Genomic DNA, 16366 nt, shown 5'->3' on the forward strand with positions numbered 1-16366 from the left:
TTATATGGGGACTATCCATAATGATTTTTATACTGTACAAACTGTATATTCTATCCCCTAAACCTAAACCTAACCTTCACAGAAAACTTTCTGCATTTTTACACTTTCAAAAAACATAATTTAGTATGATTTATAAACTCTTTTTCTCATGGGGACCAAAAAAAAAGTCATTGTCATCCTTGTGGGGACATTGGACCACAAACACACACACACACACACACACACAGAGAGAGAGATGCTCCTCGATTCATACACAACATTGACAATTAAAGAATGCAAGCTTATACACATTAAAATGTATTTAATTGAGGCTAACAATCTATTTAAAGACAACCTTTACAAAAAATGTATCATTATAATCAGAATTTTCATCAAAATAAAATAAATTTATTAAATGTATTATACACTCTAAAAAATGACTGTAAAAAAAAAAATTAACAAATTTACACAGTAAAATACCATTTTTCATTGAAACAGTAATATACCATAAAAACAATGTATTCTGGGTAATATTTGTCATTTGAAGAAAAGAGGCCTATAGGCTACTTTCTTGAAAATGACAAATAATATTACCCAGGATGCATATACAGAATATGCATTTGTTGTTTTTGAGAAAGTAGACAATAGGTTTTCTTGAAAACGACTAATAATATTACCCATTACTATTATATTACAATATATTACTGTTTCAATGGAAAACGGTATTTTACTGTGTAAATTTGTTTAGTTTTTAACTGTATACTGTAACTGTAAAAAACAATGCATTATTAGTCACATGACAAATATTATCCAGAATGCATTGTGTCTACAGTATATTACTTCTGTATATTACAGTGCATCCTGGGTAATATTATTTGTCATTTTTGAGAAATTAGCCTATAGGCCTCTTTTCTTAAAATGACAAATATTACCCAGAATACATTGTTTTTATTGTATATTACTGTTTCAATGAAAAACGGTATTTTACTGTGTAAATTTGTTGTTGTTTTTTTTTACAGTTATTTTACTATTATACTACTATTTTACGGAAGAGGATCAGGGCCAAGCAATAATAAAAAAAATAAAACCATCTCGAGATTAAAGTTGTTAAATTTCAAGAAAAACCTCGTTAAATTTTGAGAAAAAAGTTGTTAAATTACGAGAACAAATTCGTTAAATTATGAGAAAAATGTCGTTAAATTTCAAGAAAAAAGTCGAGATAAAATGTTGAGAATAAAGTCATTAAATTATGAGAAAAAAGTTGTTAAATTACGAATTTGTTCTCATAATCTAACGACTTTTTTCTCGTAATTTAATGACTTTATTCTCATAATTTAACGAGTTTATTCTCAACGTTTTATCTCGACTTTTTTCTCGAAATTTAACGACATTTTTCTCATAATTTAACGAATTTGTTCTCGTAATTTAATGACTTTATTCTCAACATTTTATCTCGACTTTTTTCTTGAAATTTAACGAGTTTTTTCTCGTAATTTAATGACTTTATTCTCAACATTTTATCTCGACTTTTTTCTTGAAATTTAACAAGTTTTTTCTCGTAATTTAACAACTTTAATCTCGAGATGGTTTTATTTTTTATTATTGCTTGGCCCTAATCCTCTTCCGTAACTATTTTCTATAAACCAAAAACTAAATAACAAAAAAAATATTGACATATTATATTGTATTATTATATTATATTTTCACCAAAATACCACATACATATATATATATATATATACTTAAAATTCTTATGCTTACAAATGCTGCATTTATTTATTTATTTTATCTGCATTATTTTATAAAAATTACTATAAAACCAAAAGGTAAAAAAAAATCAATGAATGGTGCCTAAAGTTATAATATTATTATAAGTAATATCAGTAACAATAGCTGTAGTAACATTATTAGTATTTTAGTATAACAGGTATTTTGGTGAAAACTATAGTTAATGGTAATGGTACATTTTTGTAAGAGATATAATGGCTAAAATATCATCATCACCAGTGTCAACTTACAGTTTGTAAATACCAGCAGGAATATTCATAGAACATTGGCATTGTTATTTGTCTAAACTGGTCATACCCTGCAGATATTTGTGGTTTCTACTTCCCAACCTCAGTATAAGTCAAGCTTACCAAATCTTATCAGGCTAAACCTTCAATTCAGAGCATTATGACAGAAACAAGCACTCCTATCAATCATGCAGCTGCCTTTGCTCTACAACAGAAAACAGCAGATGTGACAACACAAGATTTTTGGTGCCTCAGCAAACCACAGGCCCACAGGAAAAACAAGGGTTATTACCTATAAGTGGCTTTTACATTCACTAAAATAGCTGTTTAATGAATGTTGTGTTTGTGGGACAGACACGTTACCTGGAATAGACACGTTTCTATTACACAAGCACCTGTAGGGACCATTTATGTCAACACTTCTTCTTTGTTTTTGACTAACAGAAGGATTTCCATTTTAACACAAGTACATAAGCTAAGAACAATCTCTCCCTCTCTCAAAAATCAACAAACATGCACATCCTGTACCTGTAACAGACTTATTATTTTCATAGAGAATGAACACACTGATTCTGTCCTGACACAGAGAAGAGAGAGAGACAGAAAAAGAAAGATAAATGGGAAGTGTCTGTCATTTATGGCGTCTGAACATTTGTGTGTGTGTGTGTGTGTGTGTGAGGGACGCGACGTGAATACACACACACACATATATACATACATACACACACATATATATTATTATATATGTGTATATATATATATATAATTATTTATTTATTTATTTATATATTTATATAATTATATATATACACATACATTATATATATATATACTGATGGATCCGAAATGATTTATATCATATTCATTTATCCATATTCTATGTAATCATTCATTATTAGTCATTTTAATCTCTTATTATCATTCATTGGGTATGATTTTTAATGCTACTTATGATTTCAAGTATTTATATAATCTTACTTAAATTACTCGCATATAATCACTTATATTCAAGTAGAACCACATATTTACTCCATATTATGCTCTTTTTGATCTCCATTGTGTTATTTTCACCTGTTGAACTGTGTGACTTTGATGTTCCAAGTGAACTTTAAGTTTCTGAGTAAAAGAGGGTTTGGTACCTTTGTAGTTGAATTGGGTTCCTGCCAAAAATTTTACCAAAGCGTAGATGTTCTTAGAATGGATCACATGATGTACTTTTTCTGCAATAATATTTTGTATCTCTGTATTCAAATGAAAGGAAATTTTGGAGAAAATGTTAACTTGTTATTGTATTGTTCCGATGAAGGTGTTACCCCACCCATTTAGAGACTATTTTGGGGTGTTTATGCTCTGTTTGATAATGTCAGTTGTCACGAGATCACCAAAATTATCCAATGACTGTCAGAATAGCAGGAAATCATCAAATGTCATGAATTTTTATGTCATGAATTTCTTTAAAAACTCTGAGCCACGGAAAGATTCATTTTGACCTTTCTTATCTATCCAAAACAAGACCTCCGAATGTGATGTAAGTTTTTCCAATCTTAGGGTATAAAATTTGGCTCATTCTCTCGATTGGTACCCTCTTTTTCCTGCTATCTTGACTTGCATCTTGCTGTCTCGTTGGCGCCATATCTAATGATTTTCTTGCAAATTACTATACTCAGATATCAGAATGTTCTTATCATAGATGTTCGATTTCAGATTTTAATTTTTACCTTTTGGTTTTATTAAATATTATTGATTAAAATTTGCGTGAGGCTAAATTTAATTGGAAATGAATAAATAATTTTTCTTCAACATTACCACGGCCTGGACTTCATTTTCTCAACAATTTGCACCATATATAATGTTTTTAAAAGAAGTTTCATCTGCTCACCAAGGCTACATTTATTTAATTAAAAATACAGTAAAAAACAGTAATATTGTGAAATATTATTACAATTTAAAATAACTGTATACTATTTAAATATATCTGACAAAGTAATTTATTCCTGTGATGCAAAGCTGAACTTTCAGCATCGTTACTCCAGTCTTCAGTGTCACATGATCCTTCAGAAATCATTCTAATATGCTGATCTGCTGCTCAAGAAACATTTATGATTATTTTCAATGTTGAAAACAGTTGTGTACTTTTTTTTCAGGATTCCTTGATGAATAGAAAGTTCAAAAGAACAGCATTTATCTGAAATACAAAGCTTCTGTAGCATTATACACTACCGTTCAAAAGTTTGGGGTCAGTAAGAATTTTTATTTTTATTTTTTTTAAAAGAAATTAAAGAAATGAATACTTTTATTCAGCAAGGATGCATTAAATCAATCAAAAGTGGCAGTAAAGACATTTATAATGTTACAAAAGATTAGATTTCAGATAAACACTGTTCTTTTGATCTTTCTATTCATCAAATAATCCTGAAAAAAAATATTGTACACAAATATTTTGTACAATTGTACACATTAAATGTTTCTTGAGCAGCAGATCAGCATATTAGAATGATTTCTGAAGGATCATGTGACACTGAAGACTGGAGTAATGATGCTGAAAATTCAGCTTTGCCATCACAGGAATAAATTACTTTGTCAAATATATTCAAATAGAAAACAGTTATTTTAAATTGTAATAATATTTCACAATATTACTGTTTTTTACTGTATTTTTAATTAAATAAATGTAGCCTTGGTGAGCAGACGAAACTTCTTTTAAAAACATTAAAAATCTTAGTGGTTCCAAACTTTTGGACTGTACTGTATATATATATATATATATATATATATATATATATATATATATATATATATATATATATATATATTTAAAAACCATCAATTAGTTCATCCTCCTAAACTAAGAACAGACACACATATAAACAGCCCCAAGGCTTTCTGGGTGATGGAAAGAGGGGAGGAGTCTGTTCTCCCTACGCACAACCACATCCATGTGTAATTATTTTAACTCTGAAATAGCACAGACATACAGTCCTCCGTCTTCCCAGGGGGCACATCCCAAACACACACCCTTCTGAGAAAACCCTAAAAAAAAAAAAAAAAGCACACTCAGAAACATGCTCAATGAAAGCTAAATATAGCAGTACAAAGCCAAAGGTTGCAACCCTCACAGGAGCACACTGGATAAACTTATGGACGGATGTGCTCTACACCTCCATCAGGAAACATTTAACAAAATGCTGAATGCTGGTGCAAAAACAACTTGATAGAAGGACTTGAGGGAAAACTGCAGCTTGACCCATGAACTTCTGTCCCTTTCTTAAAGTGTGCTCAGTTGTTTGCCTTTCATATCAGACAGTCACTCTCATTGCTCTCGGAAAATTCTTCATGCCTCTTTTTGAACATTTCCATGAACTAATGCTTAATTCTTCCTAACAAAGAATCAATAGTTATTAATAAATTTCTGACATTATGCAGATCATGATGGTTGTCCAAAAATTATGCAAAGCCAAGATTCCCATGGAATGATCCCTCAAGAGATAATTCGGATATAATGGGCCATATACTATGAAAAATGTGAAAATTAAAGCATGATAAAAAAAAAAAAAAAAACTCAGTTATGCAAGTTCACATATGCTTGATAAATGCTGGCAAACTGACCACATAATTGCTATCATTTTCCCATAGAGCCTTGCAGCAGGGGAAAAGAGACATGCAGAAGCCATTAGCTGACTGACAGCCACCATCTTTAAAAGCAATCCATATACTGATGTTCTTGAGAACAAACACACACACTAGCAGTGTCCATCAGCCAACAAATGTTCTAGACTCTTCTCTGTGACACCTTTCCTGACATCAGATGCACCAAGACATCACATTTCCATTGCCTCAAAACAACTCTGTCCCCACTGAGAACTTCATCACTTTCTTTGAGAATATGGCCATCATCAGCAGCTCATTTTCTTACAGTCCACCGACTCCACTATCAGATTCTTTTCGCCCATGAAACCCTTCTCTTCATCCCATTTTCTCAAGATGTCCTCACATCATTGTCATTCACTGTGGTAAGAAGTTTTAAAGATTAAGCAAGCCGTGTAACTCTACATTATGGCAAAAGAACTCTTGGGTGAAACACTTTTCCTCATTTTCTAGGACTCTCTGAGGGGACCAAATTCAACATCAGATGGGATAATACTGTCATCTACTGGCAGAAAATATTCTGCAATGATTCATTCATTATTACATAGCTTCCATTTTAATTTTTTCATAGATACATTTTCTTTAGAATTCATCACCATCTGTTGTGTTTTCAGACAGGAAGAAGGTTCATCAGACTTCCCAAACAAGTTCAGAGCAGCACTGACCTCTTTGTGAACAAATAAGTCAATGACACAGGAAGGTTCATGTAAATTACTTTTATAAACACATGTACATTGAGTCATGAAGGTGAACAAAGACAACAAATTATATATAAAAAAGGAGAACATACATTAAAAACAAGTAAAACAAGTTAGTGCAGTTTAAACCCACAGTCTGGCTAATTGTTATTGGCGGGAAATTTCACAGTATACAGATCATATACAATATGAACGCTTCCCATGCACATAAGAGCATGTTTAGCAATAGGTTTCTCTCGTCATGGTGTATAAGAGAACATTTTCACAGTTCACAGCTGTTTCAGAGCTTATAAACCATTAGCCATTCAATCTCTGACTAAAGCAACTAAAGCTACTCTTCCAAGTTCAATAACACTGCAGTAGTATATGTTTATGTGTGCAGTTTCATGCTGTGTCTAGTCACTATATGTACAAATGTATATTTTGACCACACTGTATGCATTTCAATTTCAATTTCGATTTTGATTGTTTTATATAAGGTGCACTCAGTTTTTGGTTGATGCTATGCTAGCTGATGGCAACCATCTTGGACTCTATACTGAAACCTAGTGGTGTGGATGAAGCATCATGCAACAGCAAATGTTTTCAGTTACTGACACTATTGTAGAAATGCTTTTAGTGTTGACTGAAAATGTTCAATTACAGGGTTGTTTCTAAGAAAAAGCGAGCAAACTTGGCTGGTTGTCTAAACGTCACCCTTTTTTAGGTTACTTATGGTAACCTAAAAAAGTCTGAATTCATAAACATTTTTCAATTTCTTTATGTAAAATTATTGAATGTACACTTAAATTATGATTTGATTATTTTGTGTTTTTACTTTCTACCCAAATTGGCTTTATGTATGTTTGGGTTGATATGGTATGTGGAAAACTGAACCACAGACAACGTAAAACTACACATACTTTGTGTGTCCATGTACTTCAGGAAGACAGAGAGGCCAAACAGGCAAGTATTGCCTACAAAACCTTCCGTGTATTTGTTGATATCGTGTCATTTGTGGGTTTACATGATTAAACAGTTTTGACAAAGTATGATAACGCATAGTATTTATCAAAGAGGGCACTAGTGGCGCTGTCCTAAGGTCACAGTGTAAAAGCATGCAGCTTCAAGATGCTATTTACTGCTTGTTTCTATCTGAGCCATTCAAACCTATCGATTAAGCGTTTCCTCGGGTACAGCGGCATTCTTGACCCTCCGGCTGCGCTTTCAGGGTGGGAAGTCTGGCGAGTACCAGGCCAGCAAAGGTAAAACCACCCAGTTGATTCCTCCATGAGTTCAAGAAGGTTCTTCAGTAAGCATTTCCCCTGGAGGAGACGGCTATGTGTTACCGTGCTGTGACCATCCACAGGCCCAGAGCTACATTGGCCGCTAGAAGGGCACTGCCCCCCAGCAGAAAAAAAAAGCCAATCAGTTCTCGGTTGTTCCTCTCTGGGATTACAGAGCTCAACGTAGCTTCTAGGAACGCTGTGAGCATCCACTGGCCGTCCAGCGCAAAGCAGGGAACAGCGTTGACTACCGCCAGGGCCCCAGACAATGAGACCAGGTATCTCAACACACAAGAAGTTAAGGCTAGTTAACAGCAGTATACCTTTGACAATTACACAGATTGAATGGAGGGCACTTTACGGATTAACACTTCTGTTCAAAAGTTTTGGGTCAGTATTATTAGCTGCGCAATTCTGGATAAATTGAGAAACTTTTTTTTTTTCTTTTCAAAAAGATCACAATTCTCTAACAAGAGACAGCTAAACAAAATAGCATGTAATTTACTAGAGGTTCTGATAAATGTTAACTGTTTAAAAGTTTAATTAATTTGAATTTAAAAAAAATCGGTTTGAATGAATGATTCAATGACTCACTCATAAATACTTGTTTCATTACTGAATGAATCAGTGTTTTTGAACAAATCTCTTGAATTAATGATTCAATGACATACATTTTAAGTCACTTGTCGCCACCTAGTGGCGTAACGATGTGATTGATACAATCGTTATTTGAAGCGGCAAGTTACTTTCAAAAGGATTTGCTCTATTTTGATCGCTTGATTCGCTTCCGTATACATCAGTGTTTATATCCAAGTTATAAACTTTTATCCCAGTACTCTGGTGATAATTTGAATACTTCCTTCCGTTGAACGTTTCATACCTATACATGACAACTTCTCTCTCTGAGTTAGCGGCAACACAGATTTGATTGTTGTCAAAGGCTTAATAGACATAACTGAACAGTCTAATAATCAAGACTGCGATCATTTAACAATTAATCACACATATATATATATATATATATACACACACACGTATCAACAAAGTACATGTCTAAGAGTGATGTAAGTACTGATTGTGTGGGAAGGATACTTGCAGAAAGTCTCCATCATGACAGGCAGGTCTGGATGAAGAAAGCCCAAACGAGGAACAAAGTTGGTGAGACTCACTAAAAATAAAGAAATTATCACTTTTATATAGAGGAACTTTTGCATAAAACTAAACAGAATAGAGTAGAGTAGAGTAGAATAGAATAGAATAGAATAGAATAGAATCTGTCTGACCTGAGTACTGTAGGTGTGAAGGGTAGCCAACAAACAACATGTCTGTTTGTGGTGGATGTTTGACCCGGATCAGTCTGGTCTGGTTCTCCAGAGATGGGATTAAACACAAGCTTGGGATGAAGTCCGTTTGACAGTCCGTGTTGGTACGACATGTACGACTCGCTTCAATGGTTTTTCTGACCGGCAGGCAGGCGAACTAGCATGGGGGAAAAGCAGCAATAGTTTAAAGTGTCAAAAATCCGAAGACTGAGATTGCAAGAAATAATTTTTTCCTTTTCTCTTTCAGCCATGCAAAGCCTTGTTAGCCAACAGATGACTTTACATATTAAAGGTCCCGTTTTTCGTGGTTTTTTGAAGCTTTGATTGTGTTTATAGTGTGCAATATAACATGTGTTCATGTTTTGCGTGTAAAAAAACACAGTATTTTTCACATAATTTACTTATCTGTATACCGCTGTTTCCACTGTCATAAAAACGGGCTGATGACTTCCTTGTTCTATGAAGTCCCTCCTTCAGAAATACGTAACGAGTTCTGATTGTGCCAGCGGTTCCTGTGTTGTGATTCGACAGCAGTTTAGCGCATCTTGCCCGGAAAGGTCACGCCTCTTACCATAACGTGGAGATGCACGCGCTCAGTGTTATTGTAAACATGTCTTTAATTTTACCCTATCAATTTGAGCCGGAATCAGACCCGGTGATTGGACTGCGGGATGAAAATAACAGCGTTTCGACGACATGGCGACAAACACACTCTACAAACGCAACTCTTGTGTATTCCTGTGGGCGGAGGTTAGTCAAAAAACTGTTTTAGTGATGTCATTAAAGAAGGAAGTAGAGGGATGTAGTCCAAACTGGCCGTTCGATGTAGGCGACTTCTGTTAAATAAAATATCTCGCTTGGCATTGAACTTTGAGCTTTAAAATTTTACAGATTTTATTTATACTCTAACAACAACATTACACACTAACTAAAGTTTGAAACATGGGATCACGAAGAACGGGACCTTTAAGTTCTAATAGTCATTGACAACATTTTCCCTGTCTTTTGCATTATCTGACACTGCATTAGAGCCTATTGCTGATATTAACAGGAGCAAACAGAACCTATCAAGTTTTATAATAGAATAAAATTCCTAAATACTAACTGGGAGCATTTCAGAGAAGGTGTCCATCTTACCAATTTGCTCTCCACGTTATTACTGTAAGAGAAGCAGAGGTCGGTCATGCTGTTGTTCCCACAGCACTCCATAGTGCCATCGAGGCGTTTGAACGCTGAGTGGAAGAAGAAAAATCAGAATGAGCTAACAAATATTTGTAAACAGCAAATCTATATTTACATCATCATTTAAAAGTTTGGGGTCAGAAATATTTACTTATGCTCATCAAAAATACAGTAAAAACAGAAATATTGTGAAATATTATTACAATTTAAAAGAACTGTTTTCTATTTTAACATATTTTCAAATGTAATTTATTCATGTGATGACAAAGCTGAATTTTCAGCATCATTACTCCAGTCTTCAGTGTCACATGACCCTTCAGAAATCATTCTAATATGCTGATTTGCTGTTCAATAAGCATTTCTTTTTATTATCAATGTTGAAAACAGCTGTGCTGCTTAATATTTTTGTGGAAACTGATCAATTTTTTCAGGATTCTTTGATGAAGAACAGCATTTGTTTTAAACAGAAATCTTTTGTAACATTATAAACGTCTTTACAGTCATTTTTGATCAATTTAATGCATTTTTTGCTGAAATAATAAAAAAAAAAACAATCACACAGGCCCCAAACATTTGAACGGAGGTCAGTACCTCTTCCTGCCATCCAGCTGAGCTGCAATTTGGCAGTATGAACGCAGTAACCCTTCTGAGGACTATGGGATAGATGCTGAACGCAGTCGTGCCAATCCTGCACTCCCCGAACTGTACAGTCCTCCAGCTGGGTTACCAGATCTCCTAGAAACAGCCCACGAGGTCCACTCGATGGGGAGCCCTGAACAAAAAACTGATCTCAGACTCTAATGAAACCATCTAAACATAAAACTTGAAGATGAAAGGTGATCTGACCTCCACCACCTCAGTGACGAGCGCCCCTGCTCCAGTGTAATACAAGGGGAACAGTAAGATGGGCAGCAGGAACAGGAAGCTGAGGGCCACAACACACAGCATGAAGTTGTGCCACACACCTACACAAAGACAGACAAATGGGAAAATGTTATATACTTTTATGAGGTTGCTAGAGGAATAAGTAGTGGTAAAACAAAAATAAAAGGTTTTATGAATTGCAAATGCAAGATTTGTGACATTGTGCTTGTAAAGTCACTGTGGCTGCTTTAAAAGTCTTACCGGCACAGAATATTCTGAGCTGCTGGACTGGAGAAATGAGGTTCAGATGTGTGGTGAAGAGGTCCACAAATGCTCCAGGATAAACCACAAACATGAACATGCCAAAACCATTCAACCTCACCTGCTCCCTGAGAACAAAATGCAGAAATAAACATTCACACTCAGCATAAAAATAAAACAAGCTTCTTTCCAACACAACACACAATTTTTGATCGTTTTTCAGGTATAACTAGCATTATATTGACACAAGGTCAGGCACTCACACTTTACTTACATTACACGCAGACTTCAGATAATTTTACTAGTCAAATGGGGTGAGATTTGAGATTGTGACCCAACTTTACAATGATTCGCTCTCTTTTCTCTCACAAATGTGCATGCAAACTTCAGAAGATTTAAAGGTGCCCTAGATTCAAAAATTGAATTTACCTTGGCATAGTTAAATAACAAGAGTTCAGTACATGGAAATGACATACAGTGAGTCTCAAACTCCATTGTTTCCTCCTTCTTATATAAATCTCATTTGTTTAAAAGACCTCCGAAGAACAGGCGAATCTCTTACGTAACAGTCAGGGTGTACGCCCCCAATATTTGCATATGCCAGCCCATGTTCCCAACATTATGAAAGGCATTAGACAAGGGCAGCCAGTATTAACGTCTGGATGTGCACAGCTGAATCATCAGACTAGGTAAGCAAGCAAGGACAATAGCAAAAATGGCAGATGGCGCAATAATAACTGACATGATTCATGATAACAAGATATTTTTAGTGATATTTGTAAATTGTCTTTCTAAATGTTTCGTTAGCATGTTGCTAATGTACTGTTAAATGTGGTTAAAGTTACCATCGTTTCTTACTGTATTCACAGAGACAAGAGCCCTCGCTATTTTCATTTTTAAACACTTGCAGTCTGTATAATGCATAAACACAACTTCATTCTTTATAAATCTCTCCAACAGTGTAGCATTAGCCGTTAGCCACAGAGCATAGCCTCAAACTCATTCAGAATCAATGTAAACATCCAAATAAACACTGTACTTACGCGATTAGACATGCTGCATAACGAACACTTTGTAAAGATCCATTTTGAGGGTTATATTAGCTGTTTGAACTTTTTTTATGTTGTTTAAGGCAAGCGCGAGCTCTTGGGGCGTGGAGCACGAGATTTAAAGGGCCACACACCCTGAATCGGCTCATTTCTAATTATGCCCCAAAATAGGCAGTTAAAAAAATGAATTTAAAAAAATCTATGGGGTATTTTGAGCTGAAACTTCACAGACACATTCAGGGGACACCTTAGACTTACATTACATCTTTTTTAAAAAAAAAAGTTCTAGGGAACCTTTAAGTATATTAGGCAAGTCATTTCCTATAAATCAAGAGACACTATAAACAATCAATAGACTTAACTTTAGTGACTCTTCTAAAAGTAAACAATGTTTGCATTCAAGCAAAATTCTCTGAGAACTTAAATGCATAAATGTATACTCAGTCATCTTATTTTCGCTCCATTAGGGCACATTTTCATCTTAAAGCTGCTGTGTGTATTTCTATGGCATTAGCGGCACCCAATAAAATTGCAAAAAGCCTTAAAAGTTGCACATTTTTGATGTTAAAATTCTTTATCTTATCCTGGCTAAATGTGGGATAAGTAAGTGTTAGATACTGCTGCTGACAGAAATGAAATGCTGCTCCTTTAAGTTTACCTCAGTGCTGCCACCCCATGGCCAAACTCATGTATGACTCCGCTGACCAAGATAGCGATGAAAAAATAGGCCAGTTGACTGACAGGAAGGTTAACACCAGGCACCTGGTAATACAAGAAAAGTCATGACCGGAATGATCAGGCTGAGCACAGATGGTCCACACTGTCATCGCCGCAGAAAGAAATGCACCATCATGGCATTTTAATTCCTATAGGCCTCTTCGGCACTCACCACAACTTGCAAGACCTGTTCGTGGGATCCCTCCGGTGTCTCTGCCATCATCTGACTCAAAGTCTGCAGCAATGTTTTGCTCAGGAGAACCACAGACCCAAACATTGCCAGAACCCCAAACACCATACCAGCACTGAACCTGAAACAGAGGTGCAATACACACACACACACACACACACACACACATATAGGTTGAAATAAGATTTTAAATTCTGGATTTTTAATTAACTATGATGATAGAGCAACAAAAGGTGATTGACTGTGTGTATGTGTGTGTGTGTGGGGGGGGGATACCCATAATGCCTTGCTGTAACCACTGCTCTCATCATAAGCAGCTTAAGATTTTTTTAATAACTAAAGCTTTAAGTCCTCAAAAAAATAAATAAATATCATCAAAGTGGATTTAATATGGCAACAGCCTCGCCGATGGAAACCAAAAACGGAGCGAGATGTCTTATATAGATGTTATTAGATCTATTAGAAAGTTTCATTTACATGATCCATGTTTCTTCCATTAAGAATCACAGAAACAAAATACTGATAGCTCTGTATAATACAGCAATAAAGGTTAAAGAGCTCACGATAAGCATCATCGTCCTCTGAACATTCAAAATAACTGATTTGAGGACAGTAATGACAAAAGTCGTACCAGATGTACAGAAAGCGAGGGTTGAGATGAGCACATCTGGCAAACAGACGGTTGAAGATGCTTGTGTGCCATTTGATATGGAAGGGAGAGAGAGTGAATCCGTTCGAGGATAACCACGTTTCATAGCGGTTCTTCACTGAACTGGACGACTGAAGGTGAAACAGAGAAAAGAGAATAGTTAGGATTGGACAGGGTTTTACAATCATCTTCACCATTATAAAGATTTAAAAAGGTAATACAATAGTGTATGTTGCTACTGTATAATAATATGATCTCTCATTTAAAACATACAAGTTATGCTGGAAGCCATTTCATACTTGTGTAAATTTGAAATCAGTGAGAGTAACTTCATTATTATAAAATCATATAGATTTTAGAATTAACACAATCACAATACAATTTACTGAAAATCTGTTAAAGTACCATGTTTTTGGACTATTTTTATCTTTTAAGTACCCTTAAGAAAACTAGGTACAGTTATGCTATGGTACTGTAATAAATCATTACTGTTATAGCACAGTAATAAATCGGATGATAATATAATGGTACTTTGAGATATACAATTATAATGGTATTTACATGCTACTTCAAGGTAAACCATAGTAGTACCACGGTACAATGCACAAAAACATGGTAGTATATCGTGGTACAATGTCCAAAATGTTTAACTTTTTTTTGTAAGTGTATATATGTGAATACAATGGTACATAAATATGGTAATAATCCTGTTATGTGATATTACTGCCAAAGTAGCCGCTCTTATCATCTAATGTTCTTAACAAGTGAATCACATTCGCATTACAAAGCATCAATTATGATCGATTCCATAATTTCAGCAGCAAATACCTCTGTGTTGTGAGTTTATTCTCTGTTTAACTCAAATTAATTAAAGGTTTTAATGGTGAGATCCGCCTACCCGCAGCAGCGTGTCCGTCAGATACACGGTACACCACCCGCCCATCACACACACCACCACCGCTATAGGAATCATGGCACACCGGGCTGCATGCGTCTCAAGAGTCCAATTCCAGAGACAAACGAGCTGAAAAATCCGACTGTCAAGCACACATCCACTGTGTACAAAAAAACACCAGTGAAAGCGGTCGCTTCCGCATTTGCGTGCATCACGCAGTGTTACTAATCGAGTCAGACTGTTTACTTTTTTCAGTGCATATAGTGGCTCACAGACACAGAGCAATCGAACTCATTACCACGATTCGGTTCTTTCGAACACAGTGTTTTAAAAATGATTCAGTGATGCTTTTACTTCATCGCGTTCTTCTAGTCCCTCGTTTTTAGTTTAATCAGTAATGGTCTTTATTGTAGTTAAGGTCATAAAACAAAGTAATTTAAAACGTAAATATAATTTACGTAAAAAAAACTAAAATTCGATTTCATGTGTGTTGATAAAACTGCCTAAACACATTTCCAGTATGTTTTATTTGTATTAGTTCGGCTATTTTCACTTCAAATGCTCTATCAGCTCTCTCATCGGTTCTCGACTCATTACACAATCGTACATGTCGGCGAGTTTGATGCATTGAGAGTCGCTCTGATTCGGTCCTATTATTGAACAAGTCCTATTCGTGGATGTATTCTGACTCCCCATTGTCCAGTATGTTAAGGATGGGACCAGTAAAGTTGTAGCTCCTTCAAAAAGGAGAGCAGGAATCTGGCAAGGGGGTTAGACAGACCGGTTTTGTGAACTGCTTCAACTGATTCATTTTAAAGAGCCGACACAAAAACAACAACAACAAAACGACTCATTTACGAATCAGGCATCGCTATTTCGCAATGCAGCTAAAAACTACATGTGCTTTTTTATTTGCATTTGCTGAAGCATGAGATCACATCTAATTTGCACCATAGACTTATCTGTGAACTACACTTTAGTTTCCAGCTGAACAAATATGCTCTTCACTTTAATAATTTGGCCTTTGTAGTTTTTGTACTCACAAGACCTGCCTTTAAATGTGCAATTTAATACAGATGCATCAGGCATTACTGTTGACCTATAAGCAAATAATGCCAGTCAACCAACGAGATGGTCAATTTGTCTCTAAAAGTCACTGTTATAGTAGGCTATAACCTAGTGTTAAAAAAAAAGTCCAGTGGCTTTGAATGTAAAGCACATGGGGTACAAATGAGAGGTTCAAAAGTGTGATAAGTCCTCACACAATTTTCCATCCGGGAACTAAGCCTTTCTAGGTGGGAGTGATCTTGTCTGCCCCTCAGGCGTCTAAAGGTTTTTTATTATCTGAGATGGTGGTCTAGATAGCAATTATGGCAGCCTTTTATGCATACATTAGGGAGGAGGCCGCATGGCTTCATAATGTCATGTGCCCATAAGGACGGATTAATGTAAAATAGACAACAGACACTGAAAGGACAGTCATTATAATATGGCACTCGCCTTTTATGACCCGTTAATGAACTTAACAATATTTGCATTGTTCAGTCATGCATTTAGCCACTTTGAAGTCACACTATAATGGGATCTTTGCATGTAATTGTTACATACACATTAAAAATGATTCCAATATTCTCA

The 16366-nt window shown here is 35.2% G+C and overlaps 1 protein-coding gene across 1 annotated transcript; it reads right to left on the reverse strand.

The window, feature by feature from the left end:
• Positions 1-6340: 6340 nt before the first annotated feature.
• mbtps2 (membrane-bound transcription factor peptidase, site 2) lies at positions 6341-15509 on the reverse strand. The gene is made up of 11 exons (XM_048173995.1): positions 14735-15509; positions 13819-13967; positions 13170-13308; positions 12939-13042; positions 11232-11359; positions 10953-11071; positions 10698-10878; positions 10062-10156; positions 8886-9081; positions 8695-8770; positions 6341-7884 (listed from the first exon to the last, which is right to left on the reverse strand). The coding sequence occupies exons 1-11, from the start codon at positions 14807-14809 to the stop codon at positions 7662-7664; spliced, it is 1485 nt and encodes a 494-aa protein (XP_048029952.1). The 5' UTR covers positions 14810-15509; the 3' UTR covers positions 6341-7661.
• Between the last annotated feature and the right edge of the window lie 857 nt (positions 15510-16366).

This window comes from Megalobrama amblycephala, linkage group LG22, assembly GCF_018812025.1.
Source record: "Megalobrama amblycephala isolate DHTTF-2021 linkage group LG22, ASM1881202v1, whole genome shotgun sequence".
In the NCBI taxonomy this organism is placed as follows: Eukaryota; Metazoa; Chordata; class Actinopteri; order Cypriniformes; family Xenocyprididae; genus Megalobrama; species Megalobrama amblycephala.

What these genes read in the sequence shown, in the direction of transcription:
- mbtps2 (XM_048173995.1), bottom strand. Translation starts at nt 14,809, where the DNA reads ATGATTCCTATAGCGGTGGTGGTGTGTGTGATGGGCGGGTGGTGTACC. An exon ending in CAGCTGGATGGCAGGAAGAG is followed by an intron (nt 10,157 to 10,697) that starts GTACTGACCTCC and finishes TCTTCCACTCAG; the next exon opens with CGTTCAAACGCCTCGATGGC. An exon ending in TTCACACCTACAGTACTCAG is followed by an intron (nt 8,771 to 8,885) that starts GTCAGACAGATT and finishes CTTTATTTTTAG; the next exon opens with TGAGTCTCACCAACTTTGTT.